Here is a 21874-nt window from a genome sequence, read left to right as displayed (position 1 = left end):
CCATGGATAGCAATTCATCTCTCGTATTGAAAACTAAAGTGTGTCTCCCATATGCACATATATGCCTTGAGATAATGGAGTTTGACATTTCCTTCTTGATATATGTGCACATGGGCCAGTTAACTCATTTGTACTTTCTCTTAGGATTCTCGATAACTCTCCTGGAATTCTTCCTCCTCCTACATATGAGCAGATTGACTTAACTGGGGATTCTCTGTATCTAGAGCTTCTGCGATATCAACATAAGGCTTAGGGATCAAATCCTCCCCTTGAAGTGTAGGCGTTGGGCTTCACATAAAGGCTGGTAGTATCTGTTTGATGGATATGCAGATAAAGCATATTAAATGTGAAACAAATAAATAAGGAACACAAAAGAATAAAAGAAAAAGAGTACATGAATTTCCATCAATATTGGATTCATCCGAAGTATCATTTAAGCAGCTCTTGTGAATTCCTCTACTGACTGAGTAGAAGAAATTGAACTACATTGTGCTAGACTGCATTAGTGAGTGCAATGGTTTCACTGTGTTCAACCAATACACTACAATATTTGGTCCCATCTTTACATGGGCCATAGGCTCCTCCTAATACCCTCTAGATTGGGTCCACATTTTAGATGATTGGGCCTTTGATGTGGATTGTGGCCCAGAAGGTGGTGCAGTCTTAGTTTGTGAGGTCAAGTACCTTATTTAACCCCAAAGTCCTTTCCGATGTACTTGGGATATACAGATGCGTCTTCAATGGGCAGAAGGTTGCATTTTAGGGCTATCTGTTGACAACCAAGATAGACTTTCTCAATTGCATTGTTTGATTGAGCTGTCAGTGTCTTGTAAAAGTAATAGCAAAAGGCTGTATGTGCTGGAAGTAACTTCTGGTAGCAGACTGCTCTATTGCTTCTTGGTATAAGCTACAATTAAATGTACCACATTGTCAGACTCCGCACCGGCCTGCCATGCTGTGAATGCACCCTGCTCCCTTTGTCATTGTAAATCCTTAGCAATTCTGGTCCATGCTTCCAGTCCATTAATGCGTCACCACCAGACAATAAAGTGGTGCTGCATCTCTATGTGTAAATATCACTAAACTCCAGGGAACAGAAGTCAAACAAGATATTTTTACCATTATTGGCGAGCTCACAACTGCCTTCCAGCTAATGGGCCAGATAATTCCTGCTTAGAATTGTCAGATCGAATCGAAACCTGTCCAGCGGCAGCACCTGAAACACAGCATCCACAGCCCTGAGCTTCAGAGCATGGCCACTGAGCAGCGAAAGAGAAGGTTAAATTCCTCATTTTCATCATCGCAGAAATCCCATCCCCTCCCTTGCTAATACAAATCTGACATTTGGATTCTTCACAGGCCATCTCGCCTGAAATCATCTGTACAGAATAGCGAGGAACGTCAGAGCTCGATTGTCCGTGGGGAGCCACTGCCGCTTTAAATACCCCATTCTCACAAACTGCTGTGGGATGGGGTTTGCGCTCAAAGGAGGCTCCTAAATTTCTCTACAACTCAGAGTTGCTAAGTTTAGGATGTCTGAGGGTGCTGACACAGGGGGCTTTGAATGACCACTTTGCTTTATTAGGCCATTTTAGGCTTTATTGAGAACGGGAAGTAATCCTTTTAACCCCTTCTATGCTGATGACGGCCGGGAGCCGTCATGGCACACAGTGCTCGTATGCTGATGACGGCTCCCAGCCGTCATGACCGCCCCCGCGATCGGAATTTGCCGCACAGGCGCAGAATCACGGCCGCGCCCAAGGGGTTAAAGTTCATGAAGGTAAAATAACTTTGCATATATGTCTTTAAATGTGACTAGGAACTACATTCAAATGCAAAGGTAAAATATTAGTACACACATTTCATAAATCCATCGTCGTTTCTAAAGTAAATAGTGTGAGGATGGTTTAACTCCATCACCTAAACAAGAAACACTCATTTAATATAGTTATGGCACACAGCATATATGGATTTTTTAATCCTACAGTGAAAGCACTGCCAATAATGATGTCAAGTGCAACACTTTACATTAATATCATTAGGGCACACACAGAGAACAGGTGCTAAGTGCACGATTATATTGCGTATTTGTGACGTATAACGGTGGAGCCAAAAATGAAGCTGCTCCTTAATGACTGACTAAATTATATGTTTATAGAGACCACTTTCACCCACAGGCATCTGGGCCCCAGGACTGTATAAATGACGCTGTAAATGAGTCTTCAGTGCTTCATGGAAGAAAAAGTGATGCCTCATAGCGATGTAAGGAGTCGATAACATAATTTCGGGGCTATTACCACAAAGGCTTTGGATCCTAGTTGTGTGAGTCTAAAACAGGGAACCATAGCTGTAATATAGGGGGATGAACAAACATGGCGTGGAGATAAGGCTGTGATATTTTATCTTGGATTACTGGGGCACCAGTGCCAAAAAGAACGTGATGCACCAAAGAAAGATGTTTAATGTCATTATCTGACCTTATAACATTTTATCTTCTATTGCTAAAATAATACAGCTTGAATTTATTAGTAACCAGGTGGTCTGATCCAGCATTTTATTACCTACCTCTCCCGCAGAATGTGAAGAACCGGATAGGTTTACCATAAGCAAGTTGCACCCAAGGTCGCTTTTTCCATAGATCTCTGCATGTCTGGGAATAATAATGTACTGCCTAGTGGGGTTTAAAAGGCCTGCGATAGGAACAGTGTGATCTAAGTAGGTCTAACGCCTATAATGAAATAGTTGAATATTTTCCTGCTTAAATTTAAGGTGTCCTTTCCATTTAGCTTGCTATTTGGACAAGTAATCGTTGTTGAAAACTTTTCAGATGTCACTGACAAAAAAAATACTAATGTCACAATACTCACCCACAGTGAGTACCTCAGATTTATTCAATTGGGCAAAGTTTTCCATCTGTTTCAAGTATGTACCATTTTCTTTGTTTAAAAGTTTCTAATCACAGATTCATGAACAGAAAATGTTTTTATTTGAGCGGTGTCATAATTTGACCTCTTTTATGGACGCATTTTCCCTTTCGCATATAGACACATTTATAAACACGACATGCCACAGAAACATACACAAAATCCGCACCCAAACACACACTTGTACCCCAATGTAATTGGTTAGACAGTCTTAAGGATGACCTAATGATTTGCTCTTATAGGTGAAGGTACAATTTCAGCTCCTTCAATAGTTTTTTTCATTATACGTATTGCTATAATGCGCACCCATCCCAGTGGTGTACCATGAATTGATGGAGCGTTCCTGCAGAATGTGGTAAGGGGACCTTGAGTCTCTCATATCTCACAGATATTCATAGTCCTTGGACTGAATAGGAGCCCCTGGATGGTTGGGGAACGTGTAGCTGCGGGGGCTGTGCATGGTATACACACACTGTTTAAGTGTTAGAATGATGGCATAACCTTGTATTTCAGAAATGTAATATTGGGCAACCCACTATCCCCAACCCCATAGGCAAGAGACTGTGACAACGTAATCTGGCATGCTTCCAAACTGGAGAATTGTTTCCTCTCAGGCGAACACACAAGCTGCAGTTTCTCCAGGCAGCCAGCCATGTGTGCACATAAGGCACAATGAGACATTCATGTCCAGTCATGATATTCTGAACAAAAGAGTTCCTTGTGGTGTGGGTCCGGGGAGAGGGAGTCGGCGACCTTGGATGGAGGGTGCGATGCCAGGCACTGTCGTCCTCCAGATCTGGAGGTCAGAGCGTGTAGGCTCCCAGCTCGGGTCCACAGACTCGGCCATCATCCCCCAAAACCCATCAGACATTACACGCTACGGAGTGCGAGCTAGCACTTGTTTCAGGTTGCATGTGTCCCTTGGAGTCAGCAAACTTTGCCAGCATTCTTCAAACTCTTCACGTTCTGGCATTCCAGGTGAGCCACTGATCTTTAGGAGTACACATCTCTGCACAGTGTGATTATCACATACATCAGGATGATCCTTGTTCCAAATGACTATTACTTCGACCGATTTCTGCCAAACCCTGCGTGGTCCTCACGATCTCATGGAAAAGGGGAGATTTATTCTGTCCTGGGAATCTCATGGACAGGAGGGCAGCCAACCAGGCCTTGGAGAGTGCTCTGCACCCGGGCCACAAAATTTGGCAATTAGATGGAGGCCAGCAACATCCAGGCAAAATCCTCCATGTGATAGTCCCTTCCTGGAGCACGACAAGCTCCAGGCCACCACCAGTCTGCAGATAATCCAGTTACAGTCCTTCATGCCCCAATTATTCCTCTAGTTGACATCCCAGCATTGGAACAGTGTAGTATGGTTCCAATCTCAAAAGTGCCTCTATTTCCTGAGAGCAGAGCCCCAGTGGTTATACCCCCAGTGGTCTTTGAAGATGAGATCAGTTCTCAGGGCCACCTTTGAAATACACATGCCCTCTCTAAATGTTTTCATGCCTGCCATCCTACACTGAGTGTCTTGATCAATATATATACCTTGCCCCTTGGAATAAAGAAGCCAATTTCACCCCTTGTATCGATTCCAGGGAGGCCCCTCAGAGTCAGAGGTCTGTAGTTTCCCTTGAGCCCCTAGGTTATGGCTGCCTATCAGGAATGCACAGATGTAGCTGTCCCATCAGCACCCAGACATGGATTGGAGACAGACGGGCAGGCACACAAGCACAGAAATGCACAGTTTCCCAAAGTGGCATTTCCACATTAGTAATGTTAAATCCGTTTACACTATCAGAGAGGATTTGCCATAACTAAACTATCAATATCAAACACTATTCTTCTACTCTTTTGCACGTTGGAAATACTGCTCAATAGCCTTTCCATGATCCAGCTGTTAATCAATGCAAGAAGCAGGCCCCACATTACTGAACTCACCATCCGGTGCCGTTTACTACCAGTGCATGTAGTACACACACACATATATCCTGCACCTTCTCAATACCACACCCTGCCCCGGGGTGTACTCCTCTGTAGTAAGAGATATGCAGCATCTTAGCAAGTAGCTCTCTAAATGCAAAGCCAAGTAACAGTAACCTGCACACAAAGGGCCTTGACTGCAGTATAAAGAGTACATTATAATTACTGATTTCACCACAGCACCTTCAAGCAATCTTGTCTTTATAATTTCTTATATAAGTGCTCTAGATAGCAAACGATGTGCCCTATGGGACAATACACCCATTTTGGGAAAGCTTCCTTTCAAGTGCTGAAACTGGAAAATATTTACTCCGGGAACCCATAAACTGGGGGACTAGATGTGGCAGCAGAAAGTGTATAGGGTCAGAAGGGGTATAGTCCTGAAAAGCAGTCTGACAGTCAACTTACACATTTATGTTTTTTTAACTCTGTCACAAAGAAATTTGTAACAAAGAGAAGTGTGACAGTAAATCTGTTCTGGCTGACTGAATTAGTCACAATGAGAATCAATTTTAAAACGTCTAATGGGTTAAAACACCTTATGCAGAGATATTCCTGTGCCCTGCAAGATTTCAGGGGGAAATAAGAATAGTAAGATAACTCTGGTGATTAATGCACATGTTGGCAAAGGTTTCGCTTTGTCTAGTCACAGTTTTGGCTGATAAACCAGCAAAGGGGGTGGAAGTGCCTGCAAGCAAAACCTCGTAAGTGGGTAACATCTCTTGACACAGAGATCTTTTTGATACTTGCAGTTCGTAAGTTGCAATCCTTCTAATATAACACAGTGAACTGTGTACCGCATCAATGAGCTCCATGCAAACTGCACGGCATAGGTTTAGAACCTTATTCTTTGGTTTCTCAATTGGTCATTATTCAAAGGTCAATAAAAAAGGGTTCCTTTGTGTAGCAATAAAGTCTTATTAACCCCAATCCCTATATTACTTTTTAAATTCTGACATTTCTATTTTTCCTGACTATGCATTCATAACATATAATTAGGGCACAAGTCCTAAAAAAAAGTGAGGGGACGCTCCAATATAGGTGGTGTCACAGGAAGTGACGTCACAACAGGAAGTGACGTCATGCAAAGCAGTCCCCTCTTATTACAGGGGACCTTTTCCCTTGGGGGGGGCACTGAAATACAGGAAACACATACACAAGAGCAGCATGCATCATTCTATCAGAATTTTGTAATTTACATAGAGGTTAAATTATGTCCTGATAGGCTTTCCATGTCGAGTCTTCAAGCTATTAAGATGTTGAAAAATAGGAGAATTGAGTCCATGTGTACCTACCCATATTGTATTTTCGTCGTCCACGCTCTTTAAGCAGCATGGTTACCGTCTGTACGGCACCGAAAGTACCATAAGGCAGGAAAGTAAAGGTAGCTCTGGCTTGACAAGGCAACCCTGTTTTTATCAATTTGATTACAATTTACACAGAGTAGACTTTGGCTCCGCTAAGAGGAGCATACCTCTCTCGTCACATGTTATTTATTGGCTGTTTGGTTCCTAATGTCATCTCTTATGGACTGCTTCCACTGCAATGCATTTAAGACAATTTTCTTTTCATCGGCATTCTAGATTCCTCCACATGAAACTGCTGCGTCTCGGAATAGCAGTCGCATGAAAGAGGCTCTGTAACCCGTATAACTACAGCTGTGCGACCTTTAACATTAACCGCATTGTTTACTTCTTGATTACTCTAACCCGCTCAAAAGGCTGCCCTGCTTAACGGGACCGGCAGGGGGATTGCGTCCACCCGGTAAAATAAGTGGAGGGAGGCCGTCCACCCGCGTGGCACCCCGACTCGAGCCATGCATATAATGCCAGTGACACATCCGGACGAAGACGCGCACGTAAGAGGCAGAGGGAGCTAGAAACTGGCTAGAAATTGGCTTTTAATTACGCTCGTGCGACATATCACTTGTCCAGACCGATGACCTCCAAGTCTGGAAAGTTAAGCTACTGTTGATTTAAAAAAGAAAAATGCAGAATTCCTGAGGAAGGCGAACGGCCGAAACGCGTTGAAAGGAATATTCTCTGCGTGTTGTTGAATATTTTAAGGATTATCTGATGTGTAATGATTACAATATATTATATGTAAAAAGTGTTTGTACAAAAAAAACAAAGAGGTGTGGATATATGTATAATCAATAGAAATGAAATAAGAGAAAAAAGGAAAAAACAACAAAAAGATGAAATATAAATAAACATACTTAACAGAGGCTATTTGGTAGAATGTTGATTTATCCATATACAACGTCTAGTTTACTCAAAAAGTATAAATGTATATAACCTGACCAACTCTTTACAAAAAAAATATAATGCCTACCAGTAAAGACGATATGTGACGCCTACACCTTTATAACCCACATTGTCTTATGTTAGATTTCCTGGACATTGATTTCTCCATTTGTAGGATTTATAGCCCTTATATAATGTGTGTATGATGTAAAGTGCTCTGACATCATACATTGGGATGGCACTAACTATACAAGAATTTTAAAAAAAGTAAATGCTATTCAAATCAATATTTGTGTAATTACTCACACTGCTACACCTGATATTATCACAATGGATGCATATCTTATATGTACTGAGTTGAACTAAGTCAAAAGCCTGCCTCCAAAACATAAGTTTCTCTTAAGTACTTTGGAAGTGATAAGTTGTGTACCTTTTTTCCGCCCATTGCATTGGCATTTAGATGATAGATTTTAGATTGCTGTCATCCAGTATGGTACTCAATAAAGAGGGATGATGGCCCTTTAAATCAGTTATTTGCTTTGGGGCCCGGCTGAAAGTGAAATAAGAAAGGCCCTTCACCGTCTGCTGGTTGCTGCACGGAACCGAAAGCATTCAATGTGTGGCTGCTGCAGTATGTGTCTTGATGTCCTCAAATTTCACTGGGAGGAATCCACCGTATTTCCTTGGGGTCAGACAGATCCCCGATCTAGCTCAATAACTGCTGCCGGATGCAGGATCTGGCTGGATCCCTGTGATTTCCTGCCATGTTCCTTTCACCTCCTCAAAAAGTGAGACTTGCTCATCATCACACCCCATCAAAGTGTTGTCTGACACCGAGGCATGGTTCACAGGTAATGGAAGAAGATGAAATGTGGATCCATGGCTTATTTGATATAAGCGAGCTGAATCTCCAGTTCCACACTAGGCCAAACTGTGTGATCGTGTGCAAATAACGTTATCTCCCTTAGTCTCATTCCCCTTATCGGTCAAAATGAGGAGTGCTTAGAAAGAAGGCGTAAATCGTTTATTTAGGACAATAGAAAAATCGGACATCCAATTTTTCATAAGATGGATGATGCTGGAAGCGATTTACGGTTGAAAATGGTCCATTATTGAAGCAATTCGTCACGTGGACTGCCGACACAAGCAATGTTACTGGGTTGTTTTTGTTTTTATAATTCTCACCATCCATGCCGAAAAACGTGTTTTGCTGAGCAATTAAGTAAAATGTATTCATTCGCTTTCCCCTGACCTGCATCCTGTCCTCTCGCCTTTCCTGCAAAATTAAAGTATCTAATAGCCGGCGGTCTTGGCATTACAGTTTTCTTGATAATAACACAATGTATCATAAAAACAGATTAATCTGCAGTTTCTAATCTGGATGCGACCCTGTGACGGATTAGACAGGCGGTGTTTAATGTCTCAATGGCTCAGTGCTAAGCCCCTCTTCACTGCAGAAGCGAGCCCTCGAATCTAACTTTCCTAGAAATCTTACTGCCAGCCGATTAATATGGATGGGGCAGCCTCGCGCTCATGCGCGCAATCCCTCCCTTAATTCAAAATAACCAGATTTCGAGTTTCCTGGGGGCGAAGGAGGTAGCTCGGGGTCGCCTATTGTCTTTCCTGGTAGATATATATCCCGTCTTGTAGCAATTTGAATATTAATGCTCTGGATTACTGCGAAAGACCCGCTTTGTTCTCTTCCAGAAGGATGAAGGGGCAGCAGGACGACATTGTTAATGATACCCCAAGACTTCAGCGCTTAATTTGTGAAAGAGTGTGGGTGCCCGAAACTCTGCTCAGAAACCAGGCCGGCGCAATTAAATGTTAGCGCACAGAATACCATGGCCGGCAGGTTTAAAACCGCCTCATACCCAGGGCCACTGGAATTATGCGCCGGAGGGCTAAATTATGTGGCACAATTGAGTCGATTATAGGGCAAGAAAAGGCAAATTTTGTGGCATAATGTGGCACATTTTGTGATAATATTACTCCATTGTTTTGTACATTTTTACACATGTTAACAGTGTCTGGGCATAGGTTGCCTCTCATCAGTACCAGTTAAACACCCAAATATGGCAATAAGCAACAGATAGGTGACCAGTCAACCTTCACAAAGGGACTTCCACTGCGCAGCAACATGTGTCACTGCGTTTTTAGTAACTTTCGAACCGTTTGAGCTAAAAACAATTTATTTTGTTGAAATCTGCTTATTGTACAGCAGATAATGGATTATGCGGCAAATGCAGCAAATATACAATTATGTGGGAAAATGCAGCAGCCATATCATCACATAATTCCAGTGGCCCTGCTCAGACCTCTTTAATCCACCACCAGCCACTCCCTCTCCCTTTATGTCATTCCAGAAGGTTCCTGCGTTCTCCTTTTATGACGGTTTTGCCGTCTTTCTGTTCCTCCGTCTTTCAGTCCGTGTAATTCTCCTATGTTGCGCTCAGTAAATAAATGATGTGGAAAAATAAGTGCCAGTCCTCAAATCTAAGTGCAGGTGCCCCCCCACCGGCAAACACTGGCTCATATTAATCACTGCCCATAGATATTTCAAATCATGGGTGACCCAAAAGCCACATCAGTGCATAGCCTGGTAGAGCAGCCTGCCTAACACAAGCTAGAGCCAAAGATGAAATGCATTCATCCTTTTAGAGAGAAATACAGTAAAAGTGCAAGGAGGAACCAAGAGCACTGGCTGTGATGCAGATATGGAAGTAGAGGTACTCAACTTCTCATAGTCCCTGATGGCTCCTGAGAAGTGCTGGTACTGTCTTATTTAAAGTACTGCACCCTCTCTGAGAAGTGCAGGTACTCTCCCTTTACAATTGAAGAAGTGCAGGTACTTGGTGTCTGTGAGTACCTAACCCCTTAAAGCACCGACTGAGAATGAGATATGGCGAAAAGGAAGCAAGGAACCATGTCAGGGAAATATTGCAAAGAGGGAAGTGAAACGAATTCTGGAGAGAGGAACGCAATTAGAGAAAAAGAGAGAGGTGACGAGACAGCTTCACAGAGTGAGAAGGAGATTATCAGAGGGCAAGAGTAAAGTGGAGTGAGAGAACAGGGGGCACAACAGCGAGGGAGGAACAGAGAAGGTGAAAAAGGGAGAGACAATGGAGATCAAAGAGGCTTTAGGTGAGAAAGAGCCATACAAGGCGAGGACTGTGGGCACAGCAAAATAACCAGGAAAGAGAGTGCGAGACAGAGACGAACAGAAAATGGATGGAACGAATCTGCACCTGGACACCTCCATGTAAAAAACGGACTCCCGAGGGCTCGGAAAAGTGTGACGCCACTGATGAAATATTTTCTAATAAATCAGCAAGTTTGCTAATCTCGGAGTTCGATCTGCATATCATCTTAGTATGAAAGTTTAAACAGAGTACTTAAGCGCGTGAATGAATATATAATAACTTTTTTATCAAGACCCTGGCCTTTCAGCTAATGAAGAGGGTAGTGTGATAGCCACCCAGCTCGCCCAAAAATGTGAGTAGTGTGCATTTCAGAGTCCTCATCCTAGTTTTGCATATCTGAAACCCATCCAGTAACTAGATCGCCATCAATGAAATATGCAGCATTCAAGCCACGAATATGTGTTTCTTCCCTGCAAGGCAGCACTTTTGAGGTTTCCTTTTCCGTAGTTTGTATACTTGAGGGTAGAAATGCGTTCATTATTCTTTCAAAAACACACTGACCTGTAGGAGCTGGATTATAGTTTATGTACACTTTTCTGATTGTGCTTTAGAAGAAACCATCTGTTTAATGATGTCACGATGGATTAAAAAACCCAAATAATACATCTTCAAATCAAGTGGGGAATGGGAATGCCTGTTAAAGACTAAAGACTGGGTAAAGCAGTTTTGTTCTATCTATTCGGGATGCCCAGCTAAATTGGGTGCACCTAGCACCCTCCAGGACTATGTACCGCCCCAAAAATGCACTGTTGCCATGGCAGGTTTACATTGAGTTCATGAAATGTAGATTAGATTTTTGAAACCACCTTTCACAGCCGATGTTGAAACTGGCCATAATTCTTGAGGGGGAGTTTGAGGCCCCTCTTAGGAGGGTGCTGTGTGTGGAGGGCGCACTAACAGTACACGAGCTTCTGGTGCCAATCAGTGCATCCCTAGACCACTTGCATGCCATTGGGCCCACTCTGTACTGTAGCAAAGGCATGGGGTCTCCCTCATTTGCATGTGCCCAGACCCCCGTGGAGATAAAGAAACAACCCTAAGAATATCGCTGACACACATTGTGGGTGATCTATGTTACCAAAGTGGCCCCAAGCATTGCTTAATTTGAGCCAGTGGCTTGGCACCAGCACTTAATTGACAATACCGGCACTTTTTACAGTCCACCATACGGTAGAGACGTTTGACTAATTTGGAAATAAGCACAACAGTTGCTCAGTTTTTTAATATACATAAAAAATGAGTAATACCTGGCACCTAAGTCATTCTTATAGCTTTGGGTGGCATGAAATAATCAGAATTTTCACACTTGTCGAGTGTGATGTCCTATTACTTACGGTAATCTTCATTACTCCGGGTCCCGTAGTCCTCGACACCTTCCTTACAAAATGAGATTATCCTATCTCTGACAGAAAAAAGAAAAAGAAGGAATGCTGGACCTACCCTCCCCCTCCCGCCGGGAGTACAAAAGGGTACATGTCCCAGCAGTCCCTCTGAAATACCAAGCCAAAGGATGAAGGCCGGCAAACAGGGCGGGAGGGAGGGAAGCCAGGAAGGTGTCGAGGACTACGGGACCCGGAGTAATGAAGATTACCGTAAGTAATAGGACATTACCCCCAGGTCCCTACGTCCTCGACACCTTCCTTACAAAATGAGACATACCAAAGCAAAACCCCGGCATTCATCCCACAAACCACAACAAACAACCAGTACAGCAAAAACCAGGCATTTATTGAGCACAGAACATAAATCATGGGCGAACACAACCCAACACCCCCAAAGCAAAACCGCCCTCATCACCCAGCACATTGAGGAGACGGTAATGCCAGATGAACGTATTAGAAGACGCCCAAGTGGCCGCCCTACAAATCTCCGAAAGAGGGACACCCCGGACCTCAGCCCAGGAGGCCGCCACCCCCCTTGTAGATCGACCCTGAACACCCACAGGAGGAGGGGACCCAGAAAGAGAATAAGCCAAGGAAATGACCTGCTTCAGCCATCGACCAATGGACACAGACGAAGCCTTACGTCCACGGCGAGCAGCCCCAAAAGAGACAAACAGGGAGTCCGTCAACCTGACAGCCGTCGTGCGCTCAAGATAAATACGCAAAGCCCGGCACACATCCAACAAGGACCAACAAGGACCACCCGGGGAATCCAGAACAGAACTCAACTCAGGCAAGACCAACTCCTGGGACCGGTGAAATTGAGAAGCGACCTTGGGCACGAAGGAGGAATCAAGGCGGAGCACCACCCCGCCCTCCGAAAAGGACAGGAAAGGCTCCCGTGACATCAAGGCCCCCAACTCGCCCAGGCGTCGGGCAGACGTGATGGCCACCAAGAACACAACCTTCAAGGTCACAAATTTCAAATCCACCTCCGACAAAGGTTCAAACGGAGGACTAAGCAAGGCCCGAAGGACCAAGGGCAAATCCCACAGGGGAAAGGAAGGCCGGGAAACCGGACGAGACAGAGAAAAACCACGGAGCAGTCTGGAGACCAAATCCTCATCATCAGACAGATTACCCCACGGGGAACGAAAAGCCCGGACAGCCGCCCACTGGGCACGCAAGGTGGACACCGCCAAACCCTTCTCAAAACCTTCCCACAAAAACTGAAGCACCGCCTGCAAAGAACAGTGCAAAGGGGAAAGGTCCAAGGCCGCACACCAACGACTGAAGTTACCCCAGTGGCGATCATAGGACAGGAGAGTGGAAGGCCTACGGGAACTCTGGATGGCAGCAGCTAAATGTTCCGGGAATCCGCGCCGCCGCCACCCCTGCCTCTCAACCTCCACACCGACAGTCGCAAGCGGAGAAGAGACAGTGGCGGTGAGGACCGCAGGGGAGACGGGGACAGAGGGAGGAACCACGGGCCCCGAACCGCCAGAAGACGCACTGTCGGAAACCAAGACCTCCGAGGCCAAAAGGGCAGAACCACCACCACCTCCCGATCCTCCAGACACAGTCGGGACAGAAACCTGGGGATCAGCGCCAGGGGGGGGAAGGCATAGAGCAGGCGGGACGGCCAGGGAACCGACAGGGCATCCACTCCCCAACAACCCTCCTGCCGAAACCTGGAGCAGAAGCGAGGAAGCTGCGCATTCAGCCGGGAGGCAAAGAGGTCCAGAAAGGGACGCCCAAACCTCTCGCACACAAGCCGAAACGCAACCCGGGTGAGAGACAACTCCAGAGGAGCCGGAAAGCAGCGACTCAGGACATCCGCCGCACAATTGTCCACCCCCTTGATATGAATCGCAGTCAGAGACAGCAGGTGACCCTCCGCCCAACAAAACAACGGAATCACCACTGCGTTCAAGGAAGCCGAACGAATCCCCCCTTGATGGTTGAGATAGGCCACCGACACCATATTGTCCGACCGCACCAGGACGTTCCTGCCCATCAAACACACCCGAAAACCCATCACGGCACGGGACACAGCAGTCAACTCCCGCCAGTTGGAAGACCTGCGACTCTCCAGCAGGGACCAGCGACCCTGAAGGGACTGAGAACCCAAGGTCGCCCCCCACCCCAAAGCGCTGGCATCCGTTGTCAACACCAGCGACGGAGAGGGCTGCAAGGGGAGCCCCTGAGACAGATGGCCCGGATCCGACCACCAAATCAGTGCAGGCAGAACCACAGGAGACACCGGCACCAGACACTCCCAATCGCGGGACAACGGATCCCAGAGAGACAGAAGGTAACACCACAGGGGGCGGAGGTGAAACCGAGCCCAAGCCACCGTAAAGACTGTCGCCGCCATCAGACCCATAAGACGCAACCAGAGGCGCACCCGAAAGGAACCTCCCGCCTGGAATCTGCGAGCAAGGGACAACAGGGTTACCACCCGAGGCTCCGGTAGGAACACCCGGTTGAGGTCCGTGCGAAACCGAGCCCCAATGAACACCAGATCCTGCGAAGGGGTCAGGTGGCACTTCGGCAGATTGATCAGAAAACCGTGCCGCCTCAACTCCGAGCAAACCAACTCTCTCGCCTCCAACAGCAGGGCCCGAGAGGGAGCATGGATTAACCAATCGTCCAAATATGGATACACCATCACCCCCCGGAGATGAAGCCAGGCAACCAAGGGGGCGACAACCTTCGTAAAAACCCTCGGGGCAGAGCGAAGGCCGAAGGGCAGAACCTGGAACTGAAAGTGGCACCCCTGAACACAAAATCTCAGGAACCGACGGGACCTTGGATGCACCGGAACATGATAATAGGCGTCCTGCAGATCCAGGGTACACATGAAGTGACCCGGCAGAACCAACGGAATGATCCGCTGCAAGGTCTCCATGCGGAAGGGAATACGCAACACCCCTCGGTTCATGAGCCGCAAATCCAGGACCAGTCGAAAACCCCCGGTATTCTTGGGCACCAGAAAAATCAGGGAATAAAAGCCCGACCCCACCTCCGAAGGAGGAACCGCCTGAATGGCCCCTTTCCGAAGAAGATCCTCCACCCCCTGAACCAGGTGGTCCCTCCTGGACCGGCAAGCAGGCCAGGGTGTCGGGCGGAGGCCGGAATCGGGAGGGGGAACAGAAAACTCCACCTCGTAACCCTCCCGCAGAACATCCAACACCCAAGCGTCTGAACATGACTGAACCCAGGCATCTAGGAAGAAGCGCAGCCGCCCTCCTACCAACAACCCGGGAACCACAGCCAAAGAGTCAGGAGCGAGGCTTCGGGGGAGGGGGAGACCTAGCCTTACGGTCCCGACCCCCGCCAGAAGAGAACCTTCCACGGCCCTTCCCAAACTTTCCACGAAAGGAAGGCCGAAAGAAAGATCTAGACTTAGAGGGGGCAGAAGAAGCAGGAGCAGAAGCAGACCCTTTAAAAGAAGACGAATGTTTCTTTTCCTTAAACAGTTTGTGCAGTTTGGTCTCCAACTCCCCCCCAAACAGCATAGAACCCTGAAAGGGCAAACGCAAGGCACAAGCCTTCTGCGCAGAGTCAGTCTTCCAGTCTTTAAGAACAAGACTGCGCCGAGCCGCCACACAGGCCCCACCAGAAAGCGCAGCAGCTCGAACCACATCAAAAGACACATCGGACAGAAGTTCAACCTGCCGCTCAATGTGTTCAAGAAGCTCAGAACAGTCCGTGGCATCGTCCATTGACTGGTACAGAGACTTAATGTCAGACAGCAGCGACTGCGACAAATAAGTACCATAAACCCCGGCCCTCAAGGCCAGATGAGATCCAGAATAAACCTTCCTCAGTGCTCCGTCAGCCTTCTTATCCACAGGGTCCTTCAGCACAGCGTCCTCAGATAAGGAAGTGCGACCCACCAAACTCGCAACAAACGAGTCAATGGGGATGGAATCAGGAAGATCCGTAGCCATATCCCGGAGTGGGTAAAGACGGGCCATGAAACGCGGAACCATAATGCGATCCGGATCCGCCCACTCCCTTTTCAGGACATCCCTAATAAAGGGATGAACAGGAACATCCACCGCTGCAGAACTCTGGAATTGGCGGAGCAAAGAACCCCCAGAAGTACTGGGAACAGCGTCATCAGCAAAGCCCATATTCCGCTTCACGTGCATCAGGATACCTGGAAGTGCGTCCTTTTCAATATACTTCCCCTTCAGCTCAGAGTCACCAGCCCCAGCCGACTCGTCAGCTGAGGAAGCAGAAGCACCGGAAGCCGCAGCAGGCACCTTGCGACCGGCACCACCAGAACCCATCTCAGTAAGGGTCTCCCTGATCAAGCGCTTCAAGCGCGCATCCCCACCCCCACCACGGCGTCTGGAACGGGCAGGAGAAGGAGAACGTGACCCACTGGCAGAAGAAGAAGAAGAGGAGGACCTCTCCCTATGACGCCTCTTCCTCGAACTCTTCCCCATCCTGAAGCAATGAACAACCCAGGAGGCAGTAGCAATCAGCAAGAAATGCACAGGAAAGAAACACCGCTACGCGGTACTCACCAGCTGCCCCCGTTTAAATAATCAGGAAAAACGACCGGGCAGAAGCGCCTGACTCTGTCCCAAACCGGAAGTCAGGCATCGACGTCACAGGAAGGCATCCTCCAACCAGCCAATCCCAGACGCGAAGTCGGCCGCGCCCCCTAACAAGCCCGGCAGGAAGGAGGGGCGGCCATCGGGCAGACGCGAGGTCCACGCGTTCCCACAGCACAGCGCGACCCCCAGGAGCGCCAAAAGGAAGCCCGCGCCACTCCCCCCAAGCCCGGCAGGGAGGGAGAGGCCATCCACACCGCCGAGGACACCGAAGCCCCAGCGGAAGGTAAGTTCGGCGCAGGAGCCGATTCCATGCTCCACGCGCCACAGCAATCCCTGTCAGAATGACAGAAAAAAGAAACAGAGGGACTGCTGGGACATGTACCCTTTTGTACTCCCGGCGGGAGGGGGAGGGTAGGTCCAGCATTCCTTCTTTTTCTTTTTTCTGTCAGAGATAGGATAATCTCATTTTGTAAGGAAGGTGTCGAGGACGTAGGGACCTGGGGGTAATGGTTAGTAGTGCTGGCAGTGGCTGGAACACGCTGCTGTGGCCTCCTATAAAGGGCCCTCTCACTATTTTTTTTTAATTAAGTACTGCTCACAAGCATCTGCAACCCTTTCTGTACACAAAATTGCCCCACATGTGCAAAGAAGAGGGTGCAAGTTCCCACTGCACCACTGCACATTCAGGGTAATACTCCATGCATATGTCTGCGATTCTTTTCACCTAATCAGAACAACTGACTTCTAAATACTGATGTGGAAGAAGATAATAGGGTACATTATATGCAAACAGGAGTAGACCAGATGGATGAGAGAGGGAGGGGCCAGTGATAAGATTTTAGAAATATTTTCGTTGTATGGCCGTCTATTAACCAATTTGCCGTAAGAAGTCTTGTTAGTTTAAGTAAATGCAGATATATTGTTATTGTTCCAAATAATATTGCTATATTGCTGTAATGTGAATTTTTCTACATCATTGGTCAAAATGTTTTAAGTGAAAATGATTCCCCCGGGCTTTCCTTCACCCCACCACCAGGGAAAATCGAACTCCGTTGAGGGCATACCATTCAAAGGGAATCTTGGGAGGTTCTCTTCAAAATGTACAGATCTGGGCTACGTGTGCAGCCCCGGGAGTCTGTTTCCAAGGGCAAGGATCTTCATTTCCCAATTAAAAATGGGCGCTTCAGAAACGAGAGGAGCAGGAAGATGAGAAATGTTCCATATTTTTTAGGAATGTCGGGACCTGTACCAACGAAGAAGCAATTTAAGAACGTTGCTGTTTCAATTTCACATTTGCTTAAAGTATTAAATGACAGACACAAGTTGCAGTACACATATTCTTCCAATCCAAAGTATACTCTATAATGTGTATTATTTGTCCAAAACTTGAGCTGTGCAAATATTTTTCTGACTGTGTCAATCAGACCTTTTGCAAAGATGTGTCCAACGTTGGCTCAGAAGGGCTGGACCCATCCCAGGTTTTCATATAACTACATACTATCTAACTTGCATTTAGATGTATTGCATGAAAACGTATCGTCTCATTATCCAAAAAAAACCTGGCCCAGATATGGTTCTTTTGGATCTTCTTGGAATAGCACTTATCTTCAATTAGACGAGAGCTGCTGCTCCTGCTTCATGGACACTGCTTCTCCATATAGTTATTTACATACTGGGAAGGCCTGAGCATAAGAGGTGCAATAATGCATAGGGGAAATGGAAGCTCTGATAAGAAGCTGTTTATAATAAAAGGTTTGTGTGGATTGGCTTGTTGGACATGTGTTCTAAAAACTGTTTTTTTTTGGTCTTCTGGCTTGTCAGAGGTTTTGTTGGGCATGGGACAATAATATTTTGCGCAACCCACATGTCAGTACATGTCAAATAGAGTTGGCAGCACAAGGCTGGAGGCCCAAAAAAGCACTGGACCTGTACACTTATGCCTCCTGTACCATCTAACGGCCTTGAGCTTTGTTTAAAGGTACAATGACAAAGGCCCCTTTGAAAAAACAAAAATTCTTTCCCATGAGGCATATTTTCAAGGTTGGAATGTGTGATTATGACTGCTGGTGCACAGTACATTTATTTCCACATAGTTCCTTTCTAAAGTGCACTAACAAAAAACTGTTGGCTATGTATTCGCTTTTTGCAATGCTGTTTAAGCAGTATTTTTAAAGGGTACATGTCATTGCCAAATCTCTCATTCCTGTGTGAAACGTTTTCTTTGAACTATCCAATGCTCCCTCAAATGATTAATAAGACGTTTCTTTTCAGAGCTGAAATATATAACAAAACACCACTTCCCCTGTTATAAGTTGCACAGTACTGGTGGCATGCACACCTCACTCCTGTAAACCTGCTCTGGGCTGGTGGCAAATGGGGGTGAGGGAATGGAGGTTTTTGGAGTAAGGCTGTGGAGACTGGGAGGGTTATCGGGCCAGAGGAGACCGGGGTGAAACATGAGGGCGCATTCTGTGCCGCGCTTGAAGCTTGAGACTCCTGCAAGACCCGGCCAGATATCCTGAGTGCCAGTGCGGGAACACCAGGTCAACTATAATTGGGGGAGCACCCTGGGATACCCCTCACTCAAATTATAATCCGGGTCTACATGGGTAAAACATGCTCTGCTTTCTAAATAACAGTCACACTTTGTCAAAAGGGGACACAACTAGATTGATTCTTGCATCATGCTTTGACTCAACCTTCAAGGTCATAAGCCAACATTGTGCTTTGTTTTTTTAGTTGAATAAGGAATTGCATTTCCATTTACCAGGACCGAAATTGTAAAAATGTGATTTGTGCAACTTTTAACTAATTTATTTTTTTCTCCTTACCCTAAAAAGTTTATTGGTCTTGAGAAAAAGGATGGATAGAATTAATATAGTCCATGTCATTATATCAACGAAACTCTTTCCAAAGTCTGATGCTGAATTTTTTTTTTTCCAGAAATTCTGAATGGCGGTGTATATGTTGGCCAGAACAAGTTCCTCTGCTACGCTGACACAATTCATTGGCAAGACATCGTCCGTAACCCTTGGGCGTCCAACTTCACGCTGGTTCCCATCAACGGCAGTGCTGGATGTAAGTGGTTTGGTTTACCATTGGGATCTGTTGAAAGACTGTTCTTCACAAGTGGCCTTAATGTCTACTTAGTCTATTGCAGTCTTTGAGCATACATGGAAATCCTGCATGCGGCTCATCAAGAGTCCATCACTGGACCAGTCCTCCAGCTTTTCCTGGTGGAACCATCGGTGTTCATCACTGGTTCGTCTTCTCTACCATGCAGACCCCTAGATGGAAGGCCTTTAATGTTATGGTTTTGGAATACCCCTCACACTGGATCCATGTGCTCTCCTGAATCTTCTAGGGTTTACCTAGTTTTCATTCTGAGGCGTCAATTGTGGTGTTTCTGCTTGTATGAATGAGTGCAGGTTTATATGGTATTGTGTTACGTATTTTTATGTGACCAGCTTAACGCTGGTTGAATTAACTTTGTACAGAATCTGGTGACTTGTCGTCATGCACTATGGATTGATTCAGACATATTTAAAGGTCTTTTGATAATGAGAGGGCACATGTTTCACATTGAGCTTCACAACTAACTCTCTACGTTCTCCAAGATTTTATTTAAGTAAGGCTTTGTTTTGTGCATAGTAGTTGTAGTTTCCTCCATGTTGGTGTGTTTGTTACAGCAATGAGTCAGTTTGTTGGATTGGAAATCATGTGCAATTTGTCACTTTTTCATGCTGTGTTGGTCAAAGAAGAAACATTGAGTTGAATGTGAAGCCAGGCCGGACATAAGGACTAGTATTTGTTAGAGTTAAAGCTATAATAGCATTTAGGAAAATGTACAGCACTGCTACCCATGAAATAAAACAATTCCTAAATTCAGCTTACGTTGTGCAAAGCTAATTAACTGAGGTTCATTAGGGACAGAAAACAAGAGGAAGCAAACCAAATAAAACATATAAAAGATAATACCACAAGAATCTGGACTCATTATTACAATCAGAGTGACTTACTCTTTAAAAGCCACCTGTTTGCATCTGGCCATGTAATATTGTCAGTGCCTACCCATCGTTCATTCTTCCAGGCGTAGGAGCCCCAAGTTATCCTGAAGACACAGAACCCTATAAGCCTCCATTAGGTCCTAAAACATCAGTTTCTATCAACAAACCCCTTTATGTCCTTGCGACCGGCTATGTACCAAAACTACTAATCCTTCAAACTCACTTTGTATGCCCTAACATCACTTCCAATCCTGAATCTCCTCAAAACCCACCTAGGGCTGAATAATTCCTCCCACCCTGAACCCCACTTCTAATCATGAGGTCCCTTTTGCATTCTCAACCCCAGTACCTTTTGTTGGATACGCCTTCCAATCATTAAACTCTGCAGTCTATGCGCAGCTGTGCCCTCTCACTCAGGCCCCATTTTGTTTTGGCAAAGTCTTCTATCCTCAAACCACATCTCCTATTTCTACACCACCTTCCATCTTTGAACCATACCTCATTCTCAAACCAACCTCCCCCTTCAAACCAACTTCATCCTTTCCCCACCCAATCCTCAAATTGTGCTCTATTCCCATTAGACAATAACTTTGGTTGCTGTACCTAGTTTGGATATGTGTGCAACTGCTGCATCAGAAGTCAAAATGTGTAGGTTTTTGGCTCAGCCTTTTATTTATATTTTCAATAGCACTAAAATGAATACCGCTTCTGTTGGGAAAGCATACTTTGGTTTCAGGGGCACCGCAACACACCATGATACTGTGGATGGAACGTGATCCCCACCACATACATGTAGGAAATAGTATTGCTATTTTTGTTGATACCCTGATTCTTTCTGGAAACCATCCCGCGCATATTGAGAGTACCAACACCTAATAAAGACATTTCTTCTATCATTTAATCTCTTGCCTGAGAGAACCGCTCCTGTCTTTGTAAACACCCAAGACAAACGTCCTTCTAGACAGTTTTGAATTTCCCATTTACTAAGAGAACAGACATTAGCAGCAGTGAATCCCCTTATCCATCTACCTGGCTCATTATATAGGCACAGCTGCAGCATAATCATGACCATGACCAGAGATGACCTTACAAGACTTCAATGCATTTTGCAGGCTTGAGTCGCATAATCGAGTTAAATAATGCCCCCAATTGCAGAGAAGCAGGTCAAATCTATCACCCCCTCCCCCCAACCTCCCGGGTTCAACATTTCACTTACTTTGGAATTAAATGAACACTTGTATGTTTTAAAAGATCCTAAATAGACCACTGTTTATGTGCTGTGTTCACACAATTTGATTAATGATTGTGCATTAATGTTGTGTGTCTCAGGTTGGAGTGAATTTTTGCAAAGGATTTTTTGCAACCATTGCAAAGTTCTATAGAACACTTATCAACTTGAAAGGCTTTTTGCTTTGCCACAACTGGATGATAATTAGTGTGGCATGTACAGTGGCACCAGGGTCTATGGAGTGAGACCCTGGACATTACAGCTGCCTTTTATTACTCAATCGGGGATGAGGGAATTTTCTTTGCTTTTATTACAGCCCATAGC

At 45.8% G+C, this 21874-nt stretch overlaps 1 protein-coding gene across 1 annotated transcript in view; it reads left to right on the top strand.

Moving 5' to 3' along the window:
• The window catches only part of ERBB4 (erb-b2 receptor tyrosine kinase 4), a 2375242-nt gene that overhangs the window by 1506287 nt on the left and 847081 nt on the right, over positions 1-21874 (top strand). Inside the window, exon 4 of the mRNA XM_086955561.1 lies at positions 19259-19393. Within this exon, the coding sequence (XP_086811687.1) occupies positions 19259-19393 (135 nt within the window). The remainder of the gene's footprint in view (positions 1-19258; positions 19394-21874) is intronic.

This window comes from Lissotriton vulgaris, chromosome 2_1 (genome assembly GCF_964263255.1).
Source record: "Lissotriton vulgaris chromosome 2_1, aLisVul1.2, whole genome shotgun sequence".
Classification (NCBI taxonomy): domain Eukaryota; kingdom Metazoa; phylum Chordata; class Amphibia; order Caudata; family Salamandridae; genus Lissotriton; species Lissotriton vulgaris.
This window is presented reverse-complemented; position numbering and strand designations above follow the sequence as displayed.